This window comes from Charadrius vociferus, unplaced genomic scaffold, assembly GCF_000708025.1.
Source record: "Charadrius vociferus isolate BGI_N301 unplaced genomic scaffold, ASM70802v2 scaffold1591, whole genome shotgun sequence".
NCBI classification, from domain to species: domain Eukaryota; kingdom Metazoa; phylum Chordata; class Aves; order Charadriiformes; family Charadriidae; genus Charadrius; species Charadrius vociferus.
The window spans coordinates 148,566-163,471 of NW_009646738.1; the positions used below are offsets into that span (position 1 = coordinate 148,566).

A 14,906-nucleotide genomic window follows, 5' to 3' on the forward strand; every position below is an offset into this window, starting at 1 on the left:
TGTCCTCAGAGAATGGCCTCTTGTAGGGGAGAAAAGTGGTGCCACATTCAAAGTTGGGGAGTCTCCTCAAAAACAACAAGCGCTGGGCCCAGGGAATAATTCCACCACTAGCAGCGTGCTCCTGGAGATTACCTGTGGCAATCTGCAGCCTTCCCCCCTTCAAGAGGCAGAGGGACCGTTAATCCTCAAAAAGGGTGTGAGCGCCCATCATGAAGGAGAACGCCTACTTCGTAAGAAGCCTGGGTGTAAGTTATGATATTTGAAATCTGTCATGTGTTCTATGAAGAGGAAATTCCTAGAACTGAAGAGACTTTTCTGTCCAGAGGCAAAAATACCGAATCTGTTTACCTCTAGCTATATAATTAATGACAGATCCAGTGTGAGTGTGCCATATGCTGTTAAAAAAAATGCTGGCTGAATAGTTGGTTTCAATCTTGGGCAGCAAGAAAGAATTGTAGAGTAGTTTCCACTCTCCTCTGCTTTATATATGGAGGGACATGAAAAGTGGTGGGCTAGTTTGAAAGAACACTTATCTCAAATGACTCCTGGTTCATCTATAGAAGATATGAATGTATCAGAAGGAAAAGACACTTGCAGAAAACGAAAGAAACACAAAAGAAAGAGCTGAGTCACACGTCTGAGTAAATGAACAAGCAGAGAAATTGCCAAGAAAATAAACTCATTACAAGTAATGTGGTTCAGCTTCCCAGGGTAAGAAAATTGTCTTCCCACAGCAGTCCAGACACCTTCAGTTTTAGAAAGTCAGGATTTAGAAAGGACTGACTAGATGCCTCAGTAAGGCTCACAAGGATGAGGAAGAATGGAATACATACTTTTATTTCAAGGGGAAGGTTAAAGTCTGCTAGGTAGGTAGCAATAAAGAAGCACAAACACGACTGCCTGGCACTTCACTAGAGACAATTCATAAAGCCGAGATTTACTTTAATAAAATGTGAGGAAAGAAGAACTTTGCGCAGGCACAAAAACTATCAGAAGAGAATCAGTCAGGGACAAAAAATGGCAACATGCTGATCACATTGCCAGCTTCAGTCTCAATTGTATCATAAACCCATTTCCTATTGCAGCGACATTCTGGTCCACATTTGTTTGAATTGCATTTGGGACAAGGATAGAAGCAACCCAGGCAGTTCTTTTCCAGGCAGTCACATAAATCGATGTTATTACAAAGCAGCCTGCCATGTTTGTCATACTTCTTTGTAATTCTGTGAAAGAGAAGAAAAAGTGATTCTCAAAGAATGCTTCAGTATGTTTGAAGGCTAAACCAAACATGGAAAACATCTGTCCAGGAACAAATATTTCCTCTTTAACAACCTCGCAGCATAATGAAATACTGGCATTATATCCTAATTGCAACAGCCACTGTTATTAAAAATGAAAGTGTGCCAAAGAAGTAAATCAGAATTCTCTTAAGTCACACAGAAAAAGCTTGTTTTCCCAGCACAGCTTTCATGTGTAGTAAGAAATCTATCTGTAAAATATTAATGCTTTTATTAATTTAATTTATATTCAGTAAATAGCATACCAGTCCTTTTTAAAAGTAAAATATGTAATAAATTAGCACATCTTACTTGGGTTTATAAAAAAAATCTTGTTTCCGTTTCATCTGTGACATGTACGCTTTCTTTTTCTGTTCTCTAGTTTCAGGATTGAAGTCAGCTACCTGAGGTCCTGGGTTTTGAAAGGCTAAGTATTTTAATTGTTTCTCAAGTTGTTGCTATAAGTAAACAACAGAAAGTTTCTAATTAGTACAATAGGAACAAATACTTATTAGCTGCCAAAAGTCCTCACTGGCTTTCAAATGACATTAAAATTAATATTCTTGGCAACTTAACACAGGTAGGAAAATGAAGAAAAACTTGACCTGAATTAAGATCACATTGTTTCAAATGTTTTGTTTGTCTAACTGTTAATTGAGTATTCCTTCAACCAATTGTGCATCCAGACAACCATGTGCATCCATGACTCTGAAGACATGACTCTGGTAGAGCAGCATGGAGTTTGCAAGTTGTCTTGTGGAAGGCAGAATCATGTATTTTTTTATTCATCTATGATGTAAAAACAAGTACTATGATTATAAGAATCTCAACTAGATTTGCCCTTATCTTCACTGGTCCCACAGATGCCTAGAACCCATCTTTGCCCAAATAATCTGGGGGCAAGAGAAGTGTCTGGAGGAGCAACTACTGCAGGAAGGAAGCATTTGCACAAGAGGAGTATGAAAAAAGCACAGACAAAAATAAAGAAGCTAAACTGAGCAGTTTTTGAGAAATAGGAGGGAGCACTTCCTTGCCTTTTTTATGGAATTCATGTTTCCAATTAGCTAAAACTGCTGAATAGTTTTGGAGGTTAAAACATCAGCTCTATGTATTGCTATTCCACATAGCCCATGTATGTTGACAGTCATGTCTGAAGTCAATGTAAACAAACATGGCCATTGTGTCAAACAATTTCTTTTTGAACAATGACTGAGGACGTTGAACATACACTTGTATTTCATTATGCAAAAGCACAAAAATACATGCAAATTTATCTCTTCTCCTCTTAGATAAATGGAGCTGACTTGTGACCCCTCAGCTTCCCTGGGGGGTGCCATTCCTTTCAGTCCACAGTGATTTTTCACAAACAACTGAGTGCCTTCACTGCTTCTCATGGGCAAAGCAGTGGCAGTTCAGTCCAATCTGCTGATACAGCGATTCAGAAATATCCATGCACTTGAATACACTTACAAGGTGGTTTATGCTGTGCATCTTCAGTTGCATCCTCCTGAAAACCTATAGGGTAGTCTCATGCACCTATGTTATTCAGACAGTTCTGCTTTTGAGCCTGGGGTAAATTTTCAGCTCAGAAAATATGCTTCAGCATCCTTATTATCTGTGATCATAAATTATGCAATTTCAATTTGGAAACAAACAATAAGCTATGGAGATAGTCCTTCCTCAAAGGGTACTCTTCTATTTCCCTACTTAGTATTTTATTTGAGCTCGGGAGTGCTCTTAGCCCTCTGTATCACTGCACTGCAAACTTTACTCATTTCACTGTTGTTATTACAGATACTTCCCTATTGACTCTGGCTTTTTACTTTTTGTAATTATGGAAGAAATTGAAGGCAGTGGTAAGTATATTGATAATAAAATGGTACTGGAGAAGTCATACCAATTGTTTTTGTGTTATTGAGCAGTCTTTAGCAGGAGAGACATTTCCTTCTGTAGATGTTACCTGGGCAGAATTGCTTTTCTTGCCGTTTTCTTCTGTATGATCATTCATTTGGCCACCCTTGTGAAATACATACATACATATGTGTTAGGCTTATACAGAAGTGTGAGATCCACAGACTTTAAGTGAAGGTTTTAAGGTGCACAGGTGATACACGTAATAGGCTTTTATGTACTCTTAACCAACAGCAAACACAGAACAAAATCTGCCTCAGTATTAGCCTCGATTTTAAAGTGGTATTAAAATAATATAGCTAACATAAAAAAAAGCTTTATCACCAAAGCCACTCTATTGTTCGTTAAGCAAACCTCGGAAAATCTCTAGTATTTAAGTAACACAGAAATTTAAAGAAATGCTGTCGTCGCTGTATCGGTTACTGGCACCGCTTCATGGCATTGTCACCTTTAATGTAAAGGTGAGAAGCGGTATTCTCACAGAACACGTAAAAGCAATCAGCGATGGGCAGTGGAAATTAAGACGGCAGCACGCAGGAGCAGTCATTTCGCTTACCAGCAGGTGACACTGTTGTCCTCGCTGCCGTTCTTTTCGCAACGCTCAAAAAAAGGGCGGCCGCGGCGAGGTGGGGGGAGCAGGAGGGGCCTGGGCATATTCTCTGAAACTATTCATGGACACCCAAACCGTACGTCAGACCTATGACCATAGCAACTAGACTATTCCCTGCAGATCCAAAATTTTCTTCCTGAAGACTTCGAACAATGAACTAAAAGTAAACTTCTTGGCTTTTAAATCTCAGTCCTCAGCTTTGTGAAAGAGTTTGTGTGTAAACAGCATGTGTAACTGTTAGGTTTAATAGAAGAAAAGGTGCATCACGCATTCTGCTGACAAAGCCCCCAGTGAGGACCATGGGTTCTGTGAGTCTGTCCAACAAATGCCACCCATCTCCTCTTCCCTGTCACACAGAAATGGTGGTGGCAACTGTTCAGGGTGGATGTTCGCTACTTCTTACCTATCTTGTGAAACTACTTAGTTTTTATGCAATATATGCAGTTCCAGTGCCTCAGACTTTAATCCCAGACACCAACAGAAATATTTAAGCTTTTTTTGCAGTTTCTGCAACCCTTCCCCAGGTGCTGCCCAGTCTCTCCCATTGCCTCTGAAAGGTAGTGCAGTGGTCTCTGCCAGGTTACCCTGCACTTTAGGATCGTTGCCTAAACCCGGTCCCAGAGAAGATCTTAATTTCACCACTGCCAAAGGGCCAGCACATCTCTGAGAGACGCAGGAGAGGAGTCCAGGCCTTTAGTGCCTCCTGTTGCAGGCCCTCCATGCAGGGCGACAGTCAAAGTGGGAATAGCAATGAGAAGGAAGGGACCTTGTAGTAACAGGAGGGGATGCTATTTTGAGAGGTGAAAAGAAAGCCTTGAGCCTGTTCCAGAGAGGGTTTCTGTTTCTCCTCTTCAGTGACCTGAAGAATGACTGAGCTTGTGACACTGTTCACAAGAGGATGCTCTACAGCAACAGTTTAAGTTCTGGGACTTTAGTATCTTTTTAGGATTAGGAAGGAAAAGCTATTACCAGGGAATTAATATTTGCTGTAGGGGTGGGGGTGGGGGGAGCTGCTTTCCTACTGGAAATTTGCTAGGAACCCACAAATAAAACAAGAATGAAGGCCACTCACCCGGAGAAAGTGAGCATAGCTCTTCATTTGCACTCAGGTTGGGGCCCCAATAAGGATTTGCTTCCTACATCTCCTTTTGTGTCCAACCATGCATCTGGCATTGTTAAAGCACTTTATAGTATGTATGACCACCATCTGTGCCTGTTTTATTATAATGTACAGGGTTCAGGAGCAGAATAGCCATAAGCAGCTACCAGGGTAAGCATGCAGAATTCTCACATATCCTGTGGTGATATAAATGTTTGACTCCTTTGGAAATGAGGTCCTAGCAGTTAAGTGGAGCCAAACACACCGAATCAGAAGCCACTTTTTAAATACAGGCAGAAAAGGAACAACCATCTTGTTCCAAACACGTTTCAAATGCCTTTGCACCTCAGTGAAAATATCCTGCAAAGAAAATGTAGCACACTTCTGTCTCCATATATATTTTGAAGATAAAGTGCTATATTTTAGTCTCCAGGAAAGATACTCAAAAACCAAGCAGACTGTGACTAGGAAACTGTGCAAGATTCAGACACTGGTGAGACTCATGGGACTGATTATCCTCCACAGTGTGTTCTGAAGGGGCATTGGGGAACAAGGGAAAATGTGAGACTCAGACATCCACTGTCAAGTCTTTAGAACCTAATTATCCAAAGTATTCTTGGTCCTGAAGCAGAGTTTTTTCATCTACTGTTTTTGGTCTTGCTGTAATGATAATCCAGGGGCAATGCATTGAACACTAGTCTCTTCCACAAAAATTTCAAGTCTGAGGACAACCATCAATTGCAGTCTTCCTCCACCAAAACCTGTGTTCTCCCACACCTTTTGAATACAGCAAGTAATTCCTGGAGGTGATCATCCACATCTCAACATCTCACTGTGGCTGTAGAGTGTGGCTGAGAACTGGCCATTTCAGCACAGACCCTTGGCATAGTTTACAAGCCTAAAAGCAGATTGAGCGACAAAGAAAATCAGAGGCTGTATTATATTAAAAGAGACTTGGTCTTATCCAACAGACAGCTGTTTCTGCTCTGAGAACAGCTTCAGAAGGTGTTGGGATTTGGAAGGAACTGCATTTGTTTATGGTTTTCATAAGAGAAAATTTTCCTGTATCTGCTCTTTCAAGAATCTAATATTCCTTTTTATGATCCTTGCAGATTGCACTGCTGAATAATTCAGATGGTATGAAATGTGGTGACCGGCATTCCAGATGCTTCAGGCCTCTTGATCTCAGCAGCCTAAAGCTACTGTCTCTGCAGGGCTTGCCAGAGTGAATGCACATTATTTTCAAGTTGTATTTGTTCATGCCGTTGCAGAATTTCTGACTGAGATCTGTAAGCATGTTCATCACCTTTACCAGGGCAAAACAAGATGTCCCTATGCCTTTAATCCCCCTATGCCCACATGGATTAGACTGACCCATTGCAATCGTCCCATCTTCCTCGTAGCCTAGTTCTGCAGAGATGTCTGTGGGCTCAGAAACCAGCAGTCAGGTTTGTGGCACATTCAAGTATGCATCTTGAAATCTCTATTGGACATCTGGGGCCAGCCAAATTAAGAATGAGAATAAATTAATCTTCCCCAGGATCAACCATGGACTGAGCTGTAAAGATGTGGAAAGCCCACTTAGCAACTAGTCTGTGCCTTCTCTCATAGCCCATGTGCATGCATGTTCAGAAAATGGCCTTGAAGCCAGCTGGGTAACACAGACCAGATGAAGAAATAGGTCTCATCTCCTGTAATTCAGCTGGTTTCCCAGAAAACTGATAAACGTCGTGACAGAGCAACGGCCCATTCTGTGACAGGAGTGTGGAGGAGCAAATCCTGCCCTCTTCCAGTAAAACAAAACAAATCCTCATGAGTTTTGCCTCTCAAACCCAGAGTCTTTCTGCCATATCTGGAAGTAAGGAATCTTTTAGCTGGACTCTAAGAGATACTTATAAAATCATGTGTGTCTTCTGGTTGTCATGCAATAAGCAGCAAAGATCTGCCAGACTTACCTTCTGAAAACCTGCAGTTCTGAAGGGTGTATGTTCAGTTCAGAGCAGACAGCAACAGAGAAAGGAGGTTCCAGAATTTTAAATTGTACTTAGCAAAGGAAGAGGCTGGCACAGCGTAGGTTTACTGCTGCACAATTCCTCTGATAGTGGAAGTATGACATCAGCCCCAGAGTGACTAAAACAGAAGACAAATAATCAAAATAGTGCTCCCCAGAGAAGCAGGGTGAAGACAGTGCAAGGTAACTGTCTTAAAGGACCTCACATGTTCTCTCATTAATTGTGGCTTTTAAATAGTACTTAGCACAAAGAGTGGAAAAAGAGAGATTATATAAACTGGGATGAGTGTCCTCATTTATTACGTGCATCTGTAGTATGTTCACAGAGCAAATGGGAGCTTTTGTTTCTTAAAGGTAAGTAAACAAAAGCCTGTAATAACTACTGCATTTTACAGAAATGGAGACTTTTTTAGGACATGGATGTAGTAAAGGAATATTTTACCACTTTAGACGAAACGTTCTGGATTCTGTTCACTTTCTCCAACAGTCTAAAGTTATCAAATAAATATGCTCCTCAGTAGCTAAAGTGACAATGCAACTCATGGTTCAGCTTGCTGCCTTTCAGGATTATTTTTTGCACTAGTGGAGACAGCTCAGGCTCCTCCTGATACCTCCAAATGCCAATTTCCAGCACGCTGCAATCACTTACGGCTTTCATTACTCTTCCATAGAACGCAGCTAAATCCTAACAAACATCCAAAACTGTCAAGTCTTATAAATTCTGCTGTTGTGCTTAGACAAATAGTCCAATGTGTCTTTTATCTTCATCAGATGTATCCATCCATTCTCTGAGGTATTTCACAACACAGTCTGAGGGCAAGTAAATTTATTATTCACCATACTATTTTCTTTCCCTCCAAACACTTTCAAAACCAGAAGCTGAGGTAACATTCTAGCAGCAGACCTTAGCTAGGTGATTTAAATACTGGTAGACATACCTGCATTTTGTTCCACAGGCTGTTTTCCTTGATGTGAAAAATAAAACAGAAATCCCTCAAGGGAAAACAAAATCACGATCTCCAAGGTACTCATACAACAGCAAGCCACAAACAAAAACCTACAACCTGTTTTATTCTCCTGTATTTTTGCCATTGCTTTTCTCATTTCTCCATATTCTACATATAGGAGAAAACAGGAATTATTAACTCTATAAATACAAAATTTATAATTAAACCACCTTATGCTTAGTATCTCCTTTTCTTCCATTTTTCTAATACTTATACATGTGTATCTGAACTTTTTCTGAATCGTTTGTGTATGAGTTATGATATTTGTTTATCGTGGCATACATGATAACATGCAGCCTGCAATCTACTTACAATAGTTTTTACTGAGTGGGTGTTAGGCTACAAGTAAGTGAGGACATACATGTAGATTAAAATCTTAGGTGACATTTAGAGAGATTGATTCTGGTGGTGAAACTCCTAATGGCTCCTACAGGGACAAGTCTTTCCCACCATGAGCATGTGACTGTAAATATGCCTCAGGAGATATGATACAAATATCCCTACTACTGGGGAGGAAAGCTGGGGGAGAAAAGCAGAGAAGTGGTAACTGATTCGTTAAATTTCTTTTAAGTTTCCTGGCCATTATCCAATGTCAAGTTGATTGCTTCTTGTACACCTTAGTGCACTCTGACCCACAGTGTGCTCAGTAGAAGCCTGCAGCAAGTACAAACAGGGCAGCTGAAGAGAAAAAAGTGCATTTTTCAGCGTTAAAAATCCATGTTCTTATCCCATTGGGAAAGCATTCCTTGTGGCTTTATAGTTTCATTGCTAAAATGTTAACCCAGAGTGAGGTGTTTGTGGTGTTCCTCCCATTTTATAATTCATTTCCCCCTCTTCCTCCTCCTCCCCCTGCCCCTATTTTTTCTAAACTGCCAGGTTTATCCAGTGTCTCTGCCTCTTGTTTTCTCCTTTCTGGATGTTCAAATCAACAGCAGTCATGGGGAGAGTGGAACTGACAGGGAGAAAGCACGTGAAAGGCAGGGAGATAATTTTAGCAGCTGAGATGCCAAGGAGAAGAGGCTGTGAAAGGCTTGTGTGAGGCACAATGGGAAAACAAAACACTTTCTCCAGAGAAGGCTTTAAATCCTGCCTGTCGACCAGCCTGGCACGTGCAAGTCTGACCTACACTCCAGCTGCTGACAGACCACCTCATGGCTTACTTATCACCCGGTCTTCCACACAGGCAAAAGAGAGGCAGCAAAAGGGCTTCCTCCTGTGCACTCCTTTGTCACCAAGCCCAAAGCCAGAGATGTGGTGTTACCATTTTCTTGACCGGTTTCTGAAGGGCTGCCTCGTCAGTGGGGATTGATGCCACCACCCCACAGCCTCAAGGGGAGCCAGGCATCTCACAGGGGAGGTCCCCATGTCCCCCCTCCTCCTCTTCCCTTTATGGGGGGCTGCTCACCCCCCTGCCCCCACGCTCACCTTCCTTGCCATGGCTCGCTCTCTGTCCCTGCTGTCGCATATAACAAAGTTCCTTCTTCAAACGTTATCTCCTGCTCTGTACCAGCTATGTCTGGGCACTGGTGGCCAGGGCTGTGAGGAGCTCTGCGGGCGAAGACCGGGGGCAGCTCTGTGACGGTTCCAATCAGCTGTGGGACGCGCCTGAGCCCCTCAGTCAAGCTGGTGGTGCCTCGGGAAAAGCCTACAGAAGAAAGGGCAAAGATGCCAGGCCAGCAGAGGAGTGAGGAAGAAAAAAAAAAAAAAAAACCCAACCACAAAGTGAGGGACAACAGTACAAACCCCAAGGTCAGCGAGGCGGGCTGAGGAGGAAGCACTGCGGGCACTGGAGCAGGGACTCCCCTGCAGCCCCCGGAGAGGCCATGGCAAAGCAGGTGGATGTTCCTTGAAGGAACTGGGGTCTGTGGGAGGGACCTCAGCATAAGGGGGAAGGAGCAGCAGCAGAAAGGAGAGGTTATGGAGTGACCTTAACCACCATTCCTCCCTCCTGCTGGGCTGCTCTAGGTGGGGAGGTGGAAGAGTTGGGAGTGAAGATGAGCCTGGAGGCGGGGGGGAGCAGTGTTTTAATTTTTGGGTTTGTTTCTCACTATCCAGACCTATTTTAACTGGCAGTAAATGAAAATAATTTCCCCAAGCCAAGCCCGTTTTGCCCATGATAGTAACTGGTAAGTTATCTCCCTGTCTTTATCTCAGCCCATGAGCTTTTTCACCTCATTTTCTCCCCACGTCCTGTTGAGGAGTGAGATACCATCAGAATGGGCGTCCTGCAGCTGGCCAAGGTCAACCCACCATCACCACTCAGGTCCTTGCCTCGGAGAACACCCCATCACAAAGAAGGACAGACAATGGCCCCCAAAAAAACAGAGCCCGTCATTCCTCTCTCACGGGGGAGATTTTTACCACTTTAAAAACCGCTGTCAGAGGTAGCAGCACCAGTGGTTTTATTGAAGTAGGACATTGTAAAATTGAGACTTAACAGATGGCAAAGTTCACTCACTTTCTTACTGCATAGAGGATATAACAGTAATCCAAAGTTACCAATACAAAATCTTAGTGTATTATAATACAAGGTTATGCACAGTATCGGTCACTTACCAAAGATGTGCAGTTGGTGAGGGGTCTCTCAGCCTTGAGGAGTAACCCTGAGAGGCACCCCAGCTCAAGGGAAAACCACCGCCATGCCACCAGCTGCTTAGCGGGGAGAGCTCGAAGAAGGCTCACTTGGGCTGTCATATTTATGGGACAAAGTGTTTGGCTTGCAGTCAAATTGCATGCGATGGAAAAGGTGAGCATGAAACTCCTTGTACCTACAACTTCCTTTGTTCCCTGACAAATAAGACTTGGAAGAACCACCTGCTATTCTTGTGTTAATCACGTGGTCGGTGTTCGAGTTTCCAAGCTCTTATGCATCAATGCTCACCATGTCACACTGTTCCTGCATGAGCTTTCAGAGAACAGTTTGGAACTAGAGAATTTCTTGGCCTGATTATGGCCTAGGCCTTTACTGCCTTTGGAGCCTGAACCAAACTACCACCAGTTTGGTCAAGGAGTCAAGTCCATCCATTACATCCAGCTCCAGAGGAGTCCCTGCACCTCTGGGCCAAGGGATGCAGAGGTGACAGCTCTTTTTGTCCTCTGTGAGTCACAACAGGAAATGTGGCGAGACCACATCTCTGTTCATTTATGGCTCTTCAGCCCCCATCTGCTTTTCCCTACCCCATACTCACCTTTCTGAATCTTGTGCCAACACTGAAAGGAGCAGGCTGCTCCACCTGCCTCCTGCATGTGTGCCATCACTGCAGCCAAGCAGCGTGGGGCTCGCACCTTGACCAGGCCCCACAACGAGCTGCTTTCTCCTCACCTGCCTGGGAGGATCCTCAGGGTGCCAGGGAGGAAAGGGGACATGGGCAAAGTGGGGTGGCGGGGTAGCTGTGCCAGGAGGTGCAGAGGAGCAGTTGGCTGGTGTTCTTGGACCTTGGCTGAAACAGCTCTGAAGTCTCTCTTCCTACTGGGAACAGCTTGGCTCTCAGTGATGGAGAAACTAGCAGGGAGAGCACATGGCAGCAGGGGGACAAGCAGCGACACAGGATTTCTTAGTGCCAGCCCTGACATTTGGAGAAAATCTGGAAAGTGTTTGCCGTGGGGCAGGTGGTGATGGTGGCTGCAACAGAGACTACGGGACTGTATTGATCAGCACTCTCAGGGTTTAGGCAGTGGGGACTGCTGGTGGGCCAGAAACTGCCGTGTTCTATCAGCTGTGTCCAGCAAGCTCAGAAATGGACAAAAACACCCCATCACACACCAAAATTGCAGCCAGTTGGGGAACACATGGCACCACTGCTCAAACATATTTAAAAACGATCAGTTGGGGGGCAGGAGAAAACAAAGGAAACAAACAGGAGGAGACACAGCTGGAGATGCACACTTGGGACAAGGTGATTTATGCCAGAGGAAGGATGCCTCCAAGGTGACTGTGGCCTGTGGGCAACTTATTCCAGGGCAGGGGCACTGGTGAGGAACTGCAGATGACCAACGCTGGGGCAGGGACACACCTGAAGACCCTGTTCTAGATGAACAACACAGGGTCTAAAAGAACCTTCAAATATACTATAATCCTTCAAAATACTTCAGGTTGAGTTTCTGTGAGGAAAGGAAGCAGGGCAAGCAGTGGATTTAAGACGACCCTGAACTTCTCCCTCTTTACACCATTCTCCTCATTCCCCTTGGATCTTCCCTTGCTCCTATAGCTTCCCTCATTTGCTTTCTCACCCTGTCTCCTCTTGGGACCCCATGTCCTCTCACCTCTTTTCATCCTCCCTTCCCAACTTTTCTGGACTAAACTTCCCATAATAACATTTTACCCCTAAGCCCAGTAGGTCCAAACCATTTCCTTCCAACCATGAGTAACCACTCAATGTCTTCCTGAGGCCCTAATTCTCCCTCATTCCTTCTACTGCACAATCTCTTCCCCAGTCTTGCCAGCTCCCAAGTCTCCTGCCCTGTGATGCATGCATACTGTAAAGGCAGAACAAGTGTAACTTTTTGACTTCCGTACTCTCAAGGCACAGGGTAGGACTTAAGACAAAAAGCTGGTCTCTTCCCATCATATCTACTTTTTTTTTTCCTCTCAGAGCCTACTAAATACATCCTGTCTATCAATGAGACCTCCTCTCACTGAAAATTGCCCCATACACACGTCTTCACAATTATATGCCTCATAACACCTACACAGTCTGTGTAAGTACTGTAAAAGCTCATTTCCTGCAGTCCCATCCATGTACTCATACTTATTTTCAACGAACTTCCTTTCACCCCAACTCCCTTTGCAACAAAGCAGCTTTCCCAGCTTGCCCTGGATTCCTCCTATGCACCTCTCCTTCCGTTGCTGCATCTCCCAGTTGCCACTCTCCAAACCTCTGCGCTCAACTTGTACTCAACAGGAGCAAGAACTGCTATTGTACGGTTGTCGATGTTACACACCACCAAGTGCAAAAGTGTGGACTCCAGAAGCAAGAGCAATTCAGATCTGTTCCTATTCAGGCACCTTCACCATTTGCCTCTGCCATGAAAACTGTGCTGCTGTTCTGCAATACAGAATGTCAGCCAAGATGCACGCATTAGTCATGAGACATGATCTGAAAATAACTTCTTATTTTAAATCATTTTACTAATTGTTTACATATTGGCATTTCCAATTAAGATTTTTGTTCAGTAGAGAGAAGAAAAAGATCACAAAAAAATAATAAGGAAGAGTGGTTAGAAAGGAAGAGTGGTTGGAAGGAAGGAAAAAGTTTGGACCTACTGAGTTTTGGGGTAAAATGTTACGGCAAGTTTAGTCATAAATCCTGCAACAACAGCTTTCCTAAGCTTTGCTTAGCCCATCTGATGAGGCATGCAGAGCCAGTGATTAACTAGTGGGAGTCACAGGAAATGCTGAAACAAAACCCCTCTAACTCATGACAGCCTCGATGACTTCCTCTGCTTCCTGAATCAGCTTGATGAAGACTGTCAAGAATGCATACAATTTTCACTGGCCCTACCCTTAACTAGATCAAACGCTAAAGACGTCAAACAATTCCAGCACAAACCTGGCTGCACCCGCTTGCAATTCCCATACAACAAAGGGATCCCCAGATAGCCTCAAAATAGTTACAATTTTTCTGTGCGGCCATGAGGAGGAGGTTCATTGCAGCCAACATGGCAATGTTTTCCTTAAACGTATCTAGACAGTGCCAATGAAAAATTCTTTGTATTAACAAGTTTGGTTTTTATTCCTTGCCTCCTCATAGTGCAATACTCTAACTTGGGTTTCCGCATTCCCGCATAACATCGTTTTCTGTATTAACCTGAGCACTACTACAGTAATTTTGTCATAATACCATTACCCCATAAATAAATAAATTGCATGGACTGAGGATCCCATATTTCTTCAACCATGAGCTAGTATGGTTTACTACTATTAATGGAATGAGTTCTGTCTGTCACTTCCAAAATGCTGCGTAAACAAGATGATTAACCCTATGTCTACATCAGTGATCAGCTCATTGCAGTAGAATGGGAACACTTGGTGAACTAACCCAGAGGGGTTAGTTTAGACTAGTTGCACTCCAGTGCCATGGACAAAACGGTCTATCAGTTGCACACCAGGAGCACATCATCTCCGAGATAAATTTCATCCAAAAAGAATCCAGTTCACACACTCCAAGATTGTCCTGGGGGTTGAAGCATGCTAAACAGAGACAACTGGGAGGGTTACTTCAAGAGCACATTCCTCATCAATCACAAATGTGCTTGTAGACATATTAAGTACAAATCTGCTAAGGAAAAATAAAATTTGAATGGCGAGGCATTCATTTATTACAATTCAAATTTGAGATTCCTTTAGTCCTTTCGTCCCTTCAGCTCTGAAGCCATTCTCAAATTTATGTTTCAAGGCACTGTTCTAAACTATTGTCCTCTTCACAATTTACAAACATAGAAGTGGAGACAGACAGATTAAATGACCTGCCCAAGATCACAGCACGAATCTGTCTTGGTTTAACCCCAACTAGCCACTAGACACCAGAGCCACTCACTCACTCCCCCTCCAGCAGGTTGGAGGGGAAGAGAATTGGAAGCTTAAAAGTGAGAAAACTCGTGCGTTGAGATAAGAACAGTTTAATAATTGAAATAAAATAAAATCAAATCATCATAATAAAAAAAAATAATAATAATAAATTGCAATTGCCAGTCCCCAAGCAGCAGCCTGACGGCCAACTTTCCCCCTAGTTTATATGCTGAGTATGACATCATATAGTATGGAATATCCCCTTGGTCAGTTGGGGTCAGCTGTCCTGGCTGTGTCCCCTCCCAACTTCTTGTGCACCCCCAGGCTACTCGCTGGTGGGGCGGTGTGAGGAGCAGAAAAGGCGCTGACTCTGTGTGAGCACTGCTCAGCAGTGACGAAACCATCCCTGTATTATCAACGCTGTTTTCAGCACAAATCCTAAATATTGCCCTGTACTAGCTACTGTGAAGAAAATTATCTCAG

General features: G+C 43.4%; 1 protein-coding gene across 1 annotated transcript; it reads right to left on the reverse strand.

The window, feature by feature from the left end:
- Positions 1-1,000: 1,000 nt before the first annotated feature.
- Positions 1,001-3,285, reverse strand: ARL14EPL (ADP-ribosylation factor-like 14 effector protein-like). Its single transcript, XM_009890462.1, has 3 exons — positions 3,175-3,285; positions 1,590-1,735; positions 1,001-1,223 (listed from the first exon to the last, which is right to left on the reverse strand). The coding sequence occupies exons 1-3, from the start codon at positions 3,283-3,285 to the stop codon at positions 1,001-1,003; spliced, it is 480 nt and encodes a 159-aa protein (XP_009888764.1).
- Positions 3,286-14,906: the final 11,621 nt, after the last annotated feature.